The 12,115-nt window shown below is 53.5% G+C and overlaps 1 protein-coding gene across 1 annotated transcript in view; it reads left to right on the top strand.

The window, feature by feature from the left end:
• The window catches only part of TBC1D9B (TBC1 domain family member 9B), a 41,505-nt gene that overhangs the window by 26,331 nt on the left and 3,059 nt on the right, over positions 1–12,115 (top strand). Inside the window, exons 12-19 of the mRNA XM_090290444.1 lie at positions 1–286; positions 1,647–1,776; positions 1,866–1,964; positions 2,635–2,703; positions 3,549–3,789; positions 4,005–4,070; positions 5,295–5,366; positions 11,650–11,712. Of these exons, the coding sequence (XP_090146570.1) occupies positions 1–286; positions 1,647–1,776; positions 1,866–1,964; positions 2,635–2,703; positions 3,549–3,789; positions 4,005–4,070; positions 5,295–5,366; positions 11,650–11,712 (1,026 nt within the window). The remainder of the gene's footprint in view (positions 287–1,646; positions 1,777–1,865; positions 1,965–2,634; positions 2,704–3,548; positions 3,790–4,004; positions 4,071–5,294; positions 5,367–11,649; positions 11,713–12,115) is intronic.

Below are 12,115 nucleotides of genomic sequence, written 5' to 3'. Positions count from 1 at the left end.
GGGCGCTGGTGGACCAAGGCATCTTCGAAGAGCTCACGAGGGATTTCCTACCCCAGCTGTCCGACAAGATGCAGGAGCTGGGGGTGATCACCAGCATCTCACTGTCCTGGTTCCTCACCCTATTCCTCAGCGTCATGCCCTTCGAGAGCGCTGTGGTCATTGTTGACTGCTTCTTCTACGAGGGCATCAAGGTAGTCCTGCAGGTGGCCCTGGCCGTCCTGGATGCCAACATGGAGCAGCTGCTGGGCTGCAGCGACGAGGGCGAGGCCATGACCGTCCTGGGCAGGTGACCAAGCACCTCCCTTCTGCTTACTAGTGCCCAGCCAGGGCTAGGTCAGGGACGCTCTGGGAGGCAGGATGGAGCCTCCTTTCTCCTGGAGACAAATGGCACAGGAGTCAGCAGTCATGGCTTGGAGAAGATAAAAAAGAAGGTGCCCTAACCGTACAGGGCAGGAGGGCCTGCTGGGCAACAGGCGGTGGGCGGAGCAGGGTTCCAGCTCGTGCCTTCCTGGGCCCAGCAGCACCCTCCCCCTCCCACCACCCAGGCCAAGGGGCCAACACTGGGCCCACTCTGGCCACCGAACAGTGATCCTGGCACCCTTCTCCTCTCCAGTCCCTGTGTCTCGTCCTCACAGATGCTTCGGTGGATCCTGCTCCTCCCTCCATGACCACTCCTACTTGGGCCCCGGGCCTGCTTCCTCATGGTTCTCCCTGCTCTTCTCTCACCTGCCTGCATTCCTCAGGGCTTCTTCTGGTTGGAATCTGGCCTGTTCCCCGCCTGGGTCATAGGGACTCCCTGTATCACTGGTGGTTCTCTGTACAAAGGAGCCAAGTCCCCAGCCTGGTCTTCACACCCGCGCCATCAAGGCCCCTCCCAGCCTCGTTCTGGCCCGGACCCTGAGCTCTGCCCAGTTACACTGGCCGTGGGCACGCATTTGCCCAGCCTGGGATGCTGACTGTGCGGGACAGCCTGGGACACTGCCACATGCCTGCTCAGCCAGCCCTGGTGCTGTAAGAGTCTGCAGGCCTGTGCTTTGTCCAGAGTAGTGTCAGGACTCTCAGCCAGTGGCCAGAGTCTGACGCTGGTTCTCATGCCCCAAACCCTGGGCCCCTCCTCGGGAACAGGGCCTGTGGGTGCAGATCAGCTGCCTTCTCCCACCCACGTGTCAGCCCTGGGAGCTGGGAGGGTTTGAGGTCCTGGCAGCCAGAGCCAAGCCCTGTCCCAAGGCTGGTGTCCCTGGGGAAGCAGGTCCCTGACACCCCCACGTTGAGCCCCACTTGCACCTCTCTCCTGGTCCCTGCTTCTCCCTGACCAGGCAGTCCCCATGTGCCCAGGAACTCAGCCGAGGGAGAGAGCACATCCCTCCAACTGGGATGCCGCTTTCCTCTGGTGTGGTAGGGTCTGAGCTTCTAGGAGGTCCTACTCATGGGACCCCTAGAGCACAGCCGGGCTCCCTTAGGCCTCAGGGGATGAGGCCTTCTCCACTACCTCCAGGGGTGACTGATTTCCCAGGGCTCATCTCCCGCATTCCTCCTCTGGAGGATGCTCAGCACTGCAGACTCCCTTGTTTATGGGGGGCTATGCCAATTAGATCCCCCACATCACTTAGCAGAGGGTAAGTGCCTTGTCTCTTTAATCCCTGCAGATATCTGGATAATGTAATCAATAAGCAGAGTGTCTCTGTGCCTATCCCACACCTCCATGCCCTGCTGACCAGTGGAGGTGACCCTCCAGAAGAGGTGGACATCTTTGACCTCATCAAAGTGTCCTATGAGGTCAGCACTCAAAGGGATGTTTGGCCTGTTGGGGTGCAGGTGGCTTCAGCAGGCCTGCCTGGCCTCACGGGGTCACCTTTGGCCAGCAGAAGTTCGGCAGCCTGAGGGCCGACGACATTGAACAGATGCGGTTTAAACAGAGGCTGAAAGTGATCCAGTCCCTGGAGGACACGGCCAAGAGGAGTGTGGTAGGGAGGCCCCAGGTGCCAGCAGGGTAGAGGTGGGGTGGTGGCCCATGGACTGCTCCTGCTGCGTGGTCTCCAGGCCTCCCCTCCTGGCAGGGCAGGTGCCACCTCTTGGGGGCCTGGTGTCAGGTTTGGGTGCCAGTCATAGTTTCTGCCCCTGGGTTGGTCACTGGGAAACATATCTGACATTCATTGTCTACAAGCCAAGCACTGAGCGCTCTGACTTGGCAGTGCCCCTGCCCCTAGGTAGTGACACTCAGCCACCCTCACCTACCCAGTTCCCCATACCTCTGCTCTAAACCTCTGTCCCACTCATCTCGGGGGGAGAATTTACTGAGGAGTTCTAGAATCTTCCAAAGAGCCATTGTCAGGGACTGCCCAGGGACCAGAGAGCAGCCACCGGAAGTCCACCCCTTGCCCTGTTTCCGGCTGGGTGTCTAGGACAGAAAGCAGGAGGGAGTGTGAACTCTGGTGGCAGACAGGAGCTGAGGGAAGTGAGTGGACTGCACTCTCTTTCCTGAGTGGCTGCCCTCGACTGCTGGGCCAGCAGGCAACAGCGAGAGGATGGTTGGTGTTTCCTTCCTCGTCCATGTGGGGAGTCTCCCAAAGCTCATCTTGCTTTTCCCATGGCAGCAACTTGAGAATCCATCTGTTCATTTCTCTTTCCTGGTAGGTCCGGGCTATCCCTGGGGACATTGGTTTCTCAGTTGAGGAGCTGGAGGACCTCTATGTGGTGTTCAAGGTGACTGCCCAGAGCACAGCAGCAGACATGCCCGGCCAGGTGCCCTTAGTGCAGCTGCCTCCTGCCATAGGAGGAGATTGAAAACAGCCTCGGGGCACATGCCTCGTGGTAGAATTTAATCCTTGGCATTTAGGCAGGACATTCTCTTAAGGGTCAGAAAGTCCTCTCGAGTCAGCTGACACAGGAGGGACATCACTGGCTCATGTGACTAAAGCCTAAGAACGCAGAGCTTCAAGTTTGGCTGGAACCAGGCACTCAGACACGCGTCAGACTCCCCACCTTCGGCATCCTCAGCACTGCTCTTCCTACAGGGTGGCCAGACTGTCAGCAGCAGTTCTGCATTACTCTCAGTAACCCCAGGGGAAGGAGATTTTTTTTTCCAAGCGGTTTTAGCTAAAGGCCCAGGGTGCTGTGACTGTAGGAGACTGTTTGTTGCTAGGCCAGAACAGCCGTATGCCTTCTCACCCCATTGCTTGAGGGTGGGACAAAAGGGACCTTTCCAGACAGTTTCAGGTGCTATTCATGTAAGAGTGGAAAGGTGAAGAGTGGGCACAGACAGCAGAGCCCACACTGGTCAGTTCTGGTCATTTCCCAGCTGCCTCTGGTCCAGCCTCCAAGGTGGCTGCTGTGCTGTGGCCTTAGGGTCAGAACAGCCAAGCCTGCCATGACCTGTCCCAGCCCCTACACCTGTGTTCCAGTGTGGGTGATTCCAGAGGGGTCCTGGGAGCCGTGTCTGGCTTAGCTCACCACTCAGGTCTCTGCGGCCCTGGCTGGAGGGGGAGGGTGGGCACATGGAGCAGCCTGGCAGTGCTGACCACCACCTCACCTGGCTGTACCCCCTGCAGTCTAAGCACCTGGCCAGTCAGTACTGGGGGAGCAGCCGGCCCACAGCTGTGCGGCGGGACCCCAGCCTGCCCTACCTGGAACAGTACCGCATTGACGCCAGCCAGTTCCAGGAACTCTTTGCCAGCCTGACGCCCTGGGCCTGCGGCTCCCACACACCCGTGCTGGCGGGACGCATGTTCCGGCTCCTGGACCGAAACAAGGACTCACTCATCAACTTCAAGGAATTCGTGACAGGGATGAGTAAGTGGCTCCAGTGCCAGTTTCCACTGGAGACGTGCAGGCCCCGTGGGGCTCCCTCCTCCCTCAGCGCTGTGCTGCCCACAGCTGGGCTCACTTGGGGACTCTCCCGGCTGTGAGAAGGGCCCAGGAAAGGTGTGCAGATGAGGGCCCTGAGGGCCAGGGTGGCATTGGGGGCCTTCCTGTCAGCCAGCCTTGTTTCTGACCTCCCTCCGTAGGTGGGATGTACCACGGAGACCTGACAGACAAGCTCAAGGTGCTCTACAAGCTTCACCTGCTCCCAGGTGAGAGCCGCCCCTCCCACTCCCCACAAGGGGCATTTGCCTATCTGGAGCTGGCCCTGCAGCATCCAAGGCACAGGTCTCTGGGGGGGCCAAGCATAGGAGGGCTCCCCCTTCCCCACGAGCTAGTGCTATGGCACAGTGCAGTCACACAGTGCAGTCTGGGTCAGTGGGCTAGGGCCTGGGGGAGCACAGGCAACTTCGCTGAACAGCCAGGAGGGGAGTCAGAGTGGAGACTCAAGTTGGAAATGAAGACACCTTGCATTCATTAGCTTGCCCTTAAGTTTCCCAAGAGCTACAGGTGATCTCTGAGGGCCCTTGGGTGGCCCGGGGAGTCCTGTCTTGTGGCTGTGGGCAGGGCCCGCAAGGACAGCTCTCCAAAGCGGGGTCCCAGAGAGAACTGTGACTAAGTAGCTAAAGATTCTGGCCCCAGGCACTCTGCTGTGGGGTGCAGCTGCTCTCCTGGGCCATGCCCAGTGTCACCTCGAGTGATTTTCCAAATACTGAAGCCACACTCGGCTGGGGGCTCCACCAGATGGTTGTTCCAGGGATTGTTCTGCACAGCTAGAGCTGGGAAGTCCTGCTGTTCCTGCTCCCACCTGTGGCTGGCTTTCCCTGCAACGCGGCAGCAGCGGTGGCCTCCACGTGCCTGCAAGGAGGTTGTTGCTGGCCACCAGCGACTCCACTGAGGCAGAGGCCGGGCTCTTGCACCGGGCCAGGGGCCTGCTTTGTCCAGTGCTGCAGTGGACCTGGACCTGCGCCCTGCCGCTCCCCACATGTGCCCTTCCATACAAAGGAGCGGGCCCCCGCAAAACCATGCAGATCCCAGAACTGCTTACAGAGATACCCCCATGTGGACCAGTGTCCCAGTGTCCAGGATGCACGAAGTGAGAAGAGAAGACCACTTGTGTGCGCACGCTGGCAGGGGCACAGAACGTCCCAGGAGGCCCTCTGGGCCACTTGGGGAAGAAGATGGGCCAGTCACTGGCCCCCCAGCTGCATTGACTGAATTTTTACCTGGGACACCTGTTACATTTTGAAACACAATGTAAAAGTCAAAGAAGTAGCAGGAGCCAGAATCTGGCTTCACTTTGACCACATGCCCTGTGGACGGAGCTGGGAGTGGTGGGGGCGGGGGGGGGAGGGCAGTGCTGTCCAGGACCCGGAGGGCCTTGCTGAGAGTCACCTTGTTTCATCCTCCCTGTCCCCACTTTTCTCGGAGCACAGCCCTGAGCCCGGAGGAGCCCGAGTCAGCCCTGGAAGCCACCTACTACTTCACTGAAGACAGCGCCTCAGAAGGTGAGCACTGCCGGACAGCCCGCCTCAGTGGGGTGGCAGGCGAGGTGCTACTCTCCCTGCAGGCAGGTCTCTGGGGTATTCTCACTCATTTCTCTGTCTCTGCCTTCCTGGACTCTGGCTTCTCCTTCCCTCTACCCTCTGTTCCTCTGCTCTCCCTTCCAGCGTCTCCTCTGGCCGCAGATCTGGACCTGCGCCTGCCCTGGGACACTCAAAGTCAGTCCCAGGGCAGGGCTCTCCGGGGTCCTGGGCTTCCTCAAGGCCTTGGGCTTCATCTGTCTAAGGGTCCCCTGCAGGGTCAGGAGGCCTGCAAGCTCCCAGTCCCAGGGTACCGCCTGTCTATGTGGCTGAACCCTCAGAGGCCAGAACCACACTCTCCTGGGGCCTGGGAAGGAGCGGGGAGGCCCCTGTGCTTGTGGGGGGCAGTCAGTGAGGTCACGCCACCCGGGGGCGGGGCGGGGGGCTCATGCACAGGCCTCGCACCAGCGCTGCAGTGTGTGCAGCAGGCATTCTGCTGTTGTGTTCCTGGGGGACCAGGAATGCGGTCACCGCAGCACAGCACAGACGGGCAGCAGGGCAGTGGGCACTGTCCTTGAAAAGCGCTCTCATGTTCCCCATGCCTTTTCCATCAGGGAAGGGTGTTTGTGGCGTCCAGGCAGGCATCACCCCCACGCTGCATTTCCGGCCCATTGGGAGTGTCAGGGGAAGGGGAGGAGGTGGGCGGGCCAAGCCGATAGGTAGAACACACTTACTGAACTGACCAAGACTCACCCTGTGGCCCCTGGGGGTGGGGGAGGACAGTGCACACCAAGGGTGACACACCCAAGGTGGACAGCCCTGCAGACAGGGTCACAGGCTTACGTGACCTTGGCTGTGAAGCCTGAGAACCTTTTTTTTTTTTAAGTATATTTTATTGATTATATTGTTACAATAGTTCCAATTTTTTCCCCTTTGCTCCCCTCCACCCAGCACCCCCCTTCCCCGACAATCCCCTCCCCAAGTCCATGCCCATGGCTCACCCTTTCATATATTCTTCTTCTTTTTTTTTTAAATAATTAATTAGTTAAATATTTTAACAATAAAAAAATAACAATCCCTCCCTCTCAGACTTAAGACCCTTTACAATCTTATAAAGGACAATGGACGAAGGTCTCGAGCTCCTCTAGCTGCTTCAAGCTGGACATGGTCGTCGTCCTACCTACCCTTGGGTCAAGAAATCCCTAATAAGAGTGGGGGTGTGGAGGGGAGGGTGGCCTTCCCACAAGGGGAAGGATCGTGCAGACTCCAGGTTGGTTGGCTGTCTCTGGACAACGGCATGCTTGGTTTAACAGGCTGGCATCCTTGTTGTATTCTGGGGGCAACAGGGTTAAAGGACATCATTCAATCCGTAACCACTAGATGACAAAAGACAGGTATTAATTTTTCAATGTCCCACATTAGGGAAAAGAAGGGTTTCTTTGGAGGAAGGTATGCCAGGTACATCTCATCTGTCCCAAACCCTTTTGCCCATTATACTTAGTTTGGACTGAAGGAAATATTTTAGGTTTTTCCCCCTCTCAGGCCTCTGGGCTCTTTCTGTCCAAGCCATTAGGATAGAAAAGAGAAACCAGTTTTAAAGTGAAGCCCACAGACCACCCCGTTCTTCACCAACCCAGCCACTTAGTTCAGTCAAACCATTGAGTCTCAGGAGGCAGCAATGCAGACAGGATTAAGTGAGGCCTATACGTACAGACAATCACTCAGGTAATGAGATCGTAGGCTTATGCCCTTTGAAAACAGAAAACATGTTAATTTATGTAACATAACCCACATACAAGTCTCTAAATCTGTAGGACTGTCTTATTGGAAAGACATCCAGTTGCAAGGCATTTGACATTCTTCTCGCCTGTAAATTAAACATCTTTGATAATGCCACAGACATAGTTTAACTTTCAAATGAAAACAAATTTTAAATGAAAAGAAACTTTAAAGACGGTTAGCTGCACTACTTTATAGTCTACCACTGGGCATTGTGATCTTCCTTGAATCTTGATTTTTCTCCCTAAGATTACCCTCCTTGTCATTAAAGGGACTGCATTAAGTTCATTTTTAATTTATCCTGTTCATTTGCATAAACACAACAAGAGCAGCAAATGATCACTTATGATCTTTAGTTCTGCTTTGCTGGAACTTACGCAAGGAACATTTAGGGTGACCTTCAGTCTGCCCTTCAGGGCACAGAAGTTGAGCCACATACCTGGCATTCAGCCTTGCCTGTAAACACCTGTCTTTTCCAGGTCCTCCTGGTTTTCCATTATGCCTTAAGGTCCCTTCTAGCCATCTTTCAGGAAAATAACCTTCGTTCCTTCCCTGGAAAGATTGCTATGGACCGCTCATCCATCCAAGGTACCAGGCCTTTTATCTCGTGGACTTTTATTACCTTTGAAAGTCAGTCCCAGTTGCTCAGGGCTTTTTGGTAACAACCAAAGCCCAATCATGTCTCCTTTAGTCATGACATTCCAGTCAAAGTCTTAGTCAAAAAATCGTTATTAACAACTGGTCTTATTAGTTTTATGCAAAGAAACTTAGGTCATTACTTACTTCTTTAGAATGCCAAATTCTGGAGGGATCAGATAGGGAGAAAATATATACAGTGTGAAGGAAAATCCTTGTCCTTCTAATATTCACTGAACTTGCATTTCTATTCTTTATATTTTTATTTTTCCCCCCACTAAAAATTTTTCTGTTTGTTTTTCCATTACAGTTGTCTCACTTTTTTCCCCCTCTTCTCTGCACCCTGTCCCTCCCTTCTCCCACATTCAGTCCCCACCCAGTTGTCCATGTCCATGGGTCATTTATACATGTTCTTTGACTAGACCCTTCCCCTTCTTACCACTTCTCTCCCTCCCATCTCCCCCTTTGTTACTGTTAGTTTATTCCTCGTTTACATACCTCTGGTTCAATTTTGCTCATTTGTTTGTGTTGTTCATTAGTTTCCTTTAACAGGTGATAGCATAAGGTAATTTTCTTTTGTTGCCTGGCTTATTTCGCTAAGCATAATTCTCTCTAGTTCCAATCATGTTGTTGCAAATGGTAGAAGTTCCTTCTTTCTTTCAGTACTTATTCATTGTCATTTTCCCCCTTTGTACTCATGTTCCTCTCTGTCTCTCTCTGTTTCTTCATCTTCTTAAAGCAGACCCTTTAGCATCTCTTGCAATACTGGTTTGGTGGAGATGTATTCTTTTAACCTTCTTTTGTCTTGGAAACTCCTTATTTCACCTTCCATTTTGAATGAGAGCCTTGCTGGGTAGAGTATTCTTGGTTGTAGGCCTTTGTTTTTCATTACTTGGAATATATTTTGCCATTCCCTTCTGGCTTGTAGTGTTTCTGCTGAGAAATCTGATGATAGCCTTATTGGAGCTCCCTTGTATGTTATTAGTTGTTTCTCTCTTGCTGTTTTTAGGATTCTCTCTTTGTCTTTGAATGTTGGCATTTTAATTATGATGTGTCTTGAAGTGGGCCTGATGGGGTTCACCTTCATTGGGACCCTCCGTGCTTCCTGGACTTGCATGATTCTTTCTCTCTTCATGTTAGGGAAGTTTTCTGTCATTAGTTTTTCAAAGAGGTTTTCTATTCCTTGCTCTTCTTCTTCTCCTTCTGGAATTCCTATGATACGGATATTATTACGTTTCATGTTGTCCTGCAGCTGTCTTAGAGCCTCTTCAGTCTTGTTCAGCCTTTTTTCGTTTTGTTGCACTGTCTGTGAGTTTTTGTCTACATTGTCCTCCAGCCCGCTGATCCGATTTTCTGCTTCCTCTAGCCTGTTTTTAATTCCTTCTACTGTGTTCTTCAATTCAGAGATCGTATTCTTCATTTCCTCCTGGCTCTTATTGATAGCTTCCATGTCCTTTTTGATGCTGGTATAATTCTCAGTAAGTTCCTTATAGTTCTTCTGGAGTTCACTGTAGTTTTTCTGGAGTTCTTTGTAGTTTCCGCTGAGCTCATTGAGCTTCTCCATAATCCATGCTTTCAATTCCATATCTGATAGTTTGCTCCCCTCTATTTCATTTAGCACTCTTTCTGGGGACTCTACCTTTCCTTTCGATGGGGGGTTGTTTCTCTGTCTCCCCATTTTTGTGACTCCTATTGTTTGTTGATGCTTCTTAGAGTGATCTGCACTTCCTGGATCTGCCCCTGGTGGCGTCAGATCCAGTACCAGTCTGGGCCTAGGCAGCCTGTTGGAGACTTCCAGGGATCTACTGCCTTTGTCTGTCTCCTTTAGTTGTTAATCTATTCAATCTGTGATTAGCTGTCAGGCTTAAGGACCGTGGGTGTGGCAGCTTAATTCCTGTAGGCAGGGCCTTTGCTTCCTCTCAGGCTGATGTCACTTGGCCGGGAATGGTCTGCCTGCAGTGTGGGGATGAGTCAGCACTGGGACCCTGTCGGCCGCTTCCCCAGCTCTCCCCTCAAAGCCACCACACCAAACTCTCCCCAAGCATTTCCAGTCCTCTCTGTCTTCCCTCTGCTTGAGCCCAGGGTAAGTGGGGGCCAAAATATTTTTGTATGTGATCCGCTTAAGAGCTCTTTTTCTCCAGCTGTTTCTCTCCGGCTAGCAAGAAACCCTGTGGCTTTTCGCTTTTCTCAGCTGGATACTATTTTACTTTCCACTCTGTTGCTGTAGGCTGGGGAGCCCGGCTGGGGGTTTAGACCCTGCCCTTCTCAGGGGGAATCCCCAGCTGCTGAGCTGTTTCTCAGCCCCTTCAGCTGCCACCCGTGTGAGCCCAGCCAGCCCTTCCGCGTCTCCGCACTCCCTACCGGTCACGTTGTGATGTAGCGGCCTTTTCTGTCTCTCCGTGGTTATAAGACTTCTCTCCAGCTGGTGTTCGGTTGGTTATTCCAGATGATTTCTCCAAAATTACGTTGTAAATCCAGACTAGTTCTGGGAGGAAGTTAGTGTAGCTTCCACTTACTCCTCTGCCATCTTGTTTCCCCCGAAGCCTGAGAACCTTGATGTCAAGCATCCAAGCTGAACAGGCAGATGAGCCTCTGCCGCACTTGGAACCCAGTGAGCCAGGGGCTGGGGGTGCAGAGCCCCCGGGCAGCAGGTCCCCACCACCGCACAGCAGCAGGGTCATTCGGAGCTGGGGTGCTGCCACCAGCCAGAGGCCCCCACGGGGCACACCGCCTCGGAGCAGGTCTGGGCAAGTGTAACGCAGGAGGTCAAGCCCGGGGATCTCCCTGCTTGTTAGATTAAGCAGAAACAGCCACAGGAGGGCTGAATGGAGCGGTCAGAGCCTTCGTTACTCACGTTACAGGGAGCACCAACAGGGGCAGATTGGCAAAGCAGGACCACGCCTCCCTGAGTCCAACACCTCTTTAAGGGGTTCCACACAAAGGGGGCACGTGTCTCACACATGACTCTAAACTGCATGACCTCAGTGTGTACCTGCAAAGAGAAGAGGTCAAGGAGGCAGTCACAGAACAAGAAGCTGGTCCCAAAAGGAGATAAGGAGAGAATTAAACCAATTTCCAAAGCAATACACATTCCTTCTGGCCGGGGCCCTCCAGCCAGCCTTTCATTATGGGGTGTTAGAGGAGCCATGTCCAGCATGACCCCACACAGAGCAAGGCAGCCTGCTTCTCCCTGAGTTCAAAGTCACCAAGTCCAGGGTCACCGTGGGAGGCACAGTGTGTGCCAACTCCATCAGATGTGTCACTCTTGTTTTCTTAATTCTCACCTCAGGATTGTTTATTGACTTTAGAGAGGAAGGAAGAAAGAGAGACATGGATAGGATGCGTCCTGTACACGCCCCAACCAGGGATCAAATGTGCAGCCTAGGTCTGTGCCCTGACCAGGAATCAAACCTGCAGCCTTTTGGTGTACAGGATGACGCTCCAACCAACTGAGCCACCCAGCCAGGGCCAGCGTGTCACTTTTAGAAATTCAGAGACTATAGAACCAAACTGTATTTAAAACTTCTTCCTCAGCTGGGTTGAATTGCTAATTTGGACTCTCAGTTTGACCTTTTTCAGCAGAGACTGCAGAAATTAGTTCTCGGGCTTTTCCTCCATAACATGCACCATCATTCACTTAAACCCTGCATGGTGAGATTGGTGTTTCTTTGAAAGAGGAGGTGAGCATGGGTGGCTCTGGGGCTAATGTTACCAGGCGGAGGAAGGAGCACCGCTGTAGGCTGGCCAGGGGCCACACTTGCTTCTGCAGGACAGCACAGACTAGCCTGCTCACAGGCCTCAGGGCTTTGGAATCATAACAAGAACGTTCTCTGTTCTTTTCTCGGTCATCCAGAAGCACTTCGGCAGGAAGAGCGAGAAGGAGGTGGAAATGAGAATGTCCAAGAGAAAAGAGAAGGTATATATATACACAGGCCAGTCTCCACTGCTGCTGCGAGGAGAGAGCCCGGGCAGCGGGAAAGCCATACCCAGGAGCTGGCAAACCTGCCTCTCTCCGAGGAGGCTCTCCCGTGGAAAGGGGGAGGCTGTGAGGTGGGTGTGGCCCATTAGCCACCAGGGCAGACCCTGCCCACACCAGCCCCAGGCCAGAGTCTCCCTGGCTGTCGCATCTCCCTCGCAGGGGCCTGCTCTCTGCCAGGACCCCTCTCCCGTCTCCACATGGTTCCATCACCATCTTGGTGAAGACAGGTTGGCTCATCTTTATCAGTTTAGGTCAAACCTACTTTAGCATAATGCAGGGGAGACCCATGGGTATTCTCGGGTGTTCTTTCACCACCACCCCAAATGCCGGCATGTTTTAT

Source organism: Furipterus horrens, unplaced genomic scaffold, assembly GCF_987537825.1.
Source record: "Furipterus horrens unplaced genomic scaffold, mFurHor1.1.pri manual_scaffold_10, whole genome shotgun sequence".
Classification (NCBI taxonomy): Eukaryota; Metazoa; Chordata; class Mammalia; order Chiroptera; family Furipteridae; genus Furipterus; species Furipterus horrens.
The sequence above is the reverse complement of the archived record's forward strand: the minus strand, read 5'-3'. Positions and strand labels throughout refer to the sequence as shown.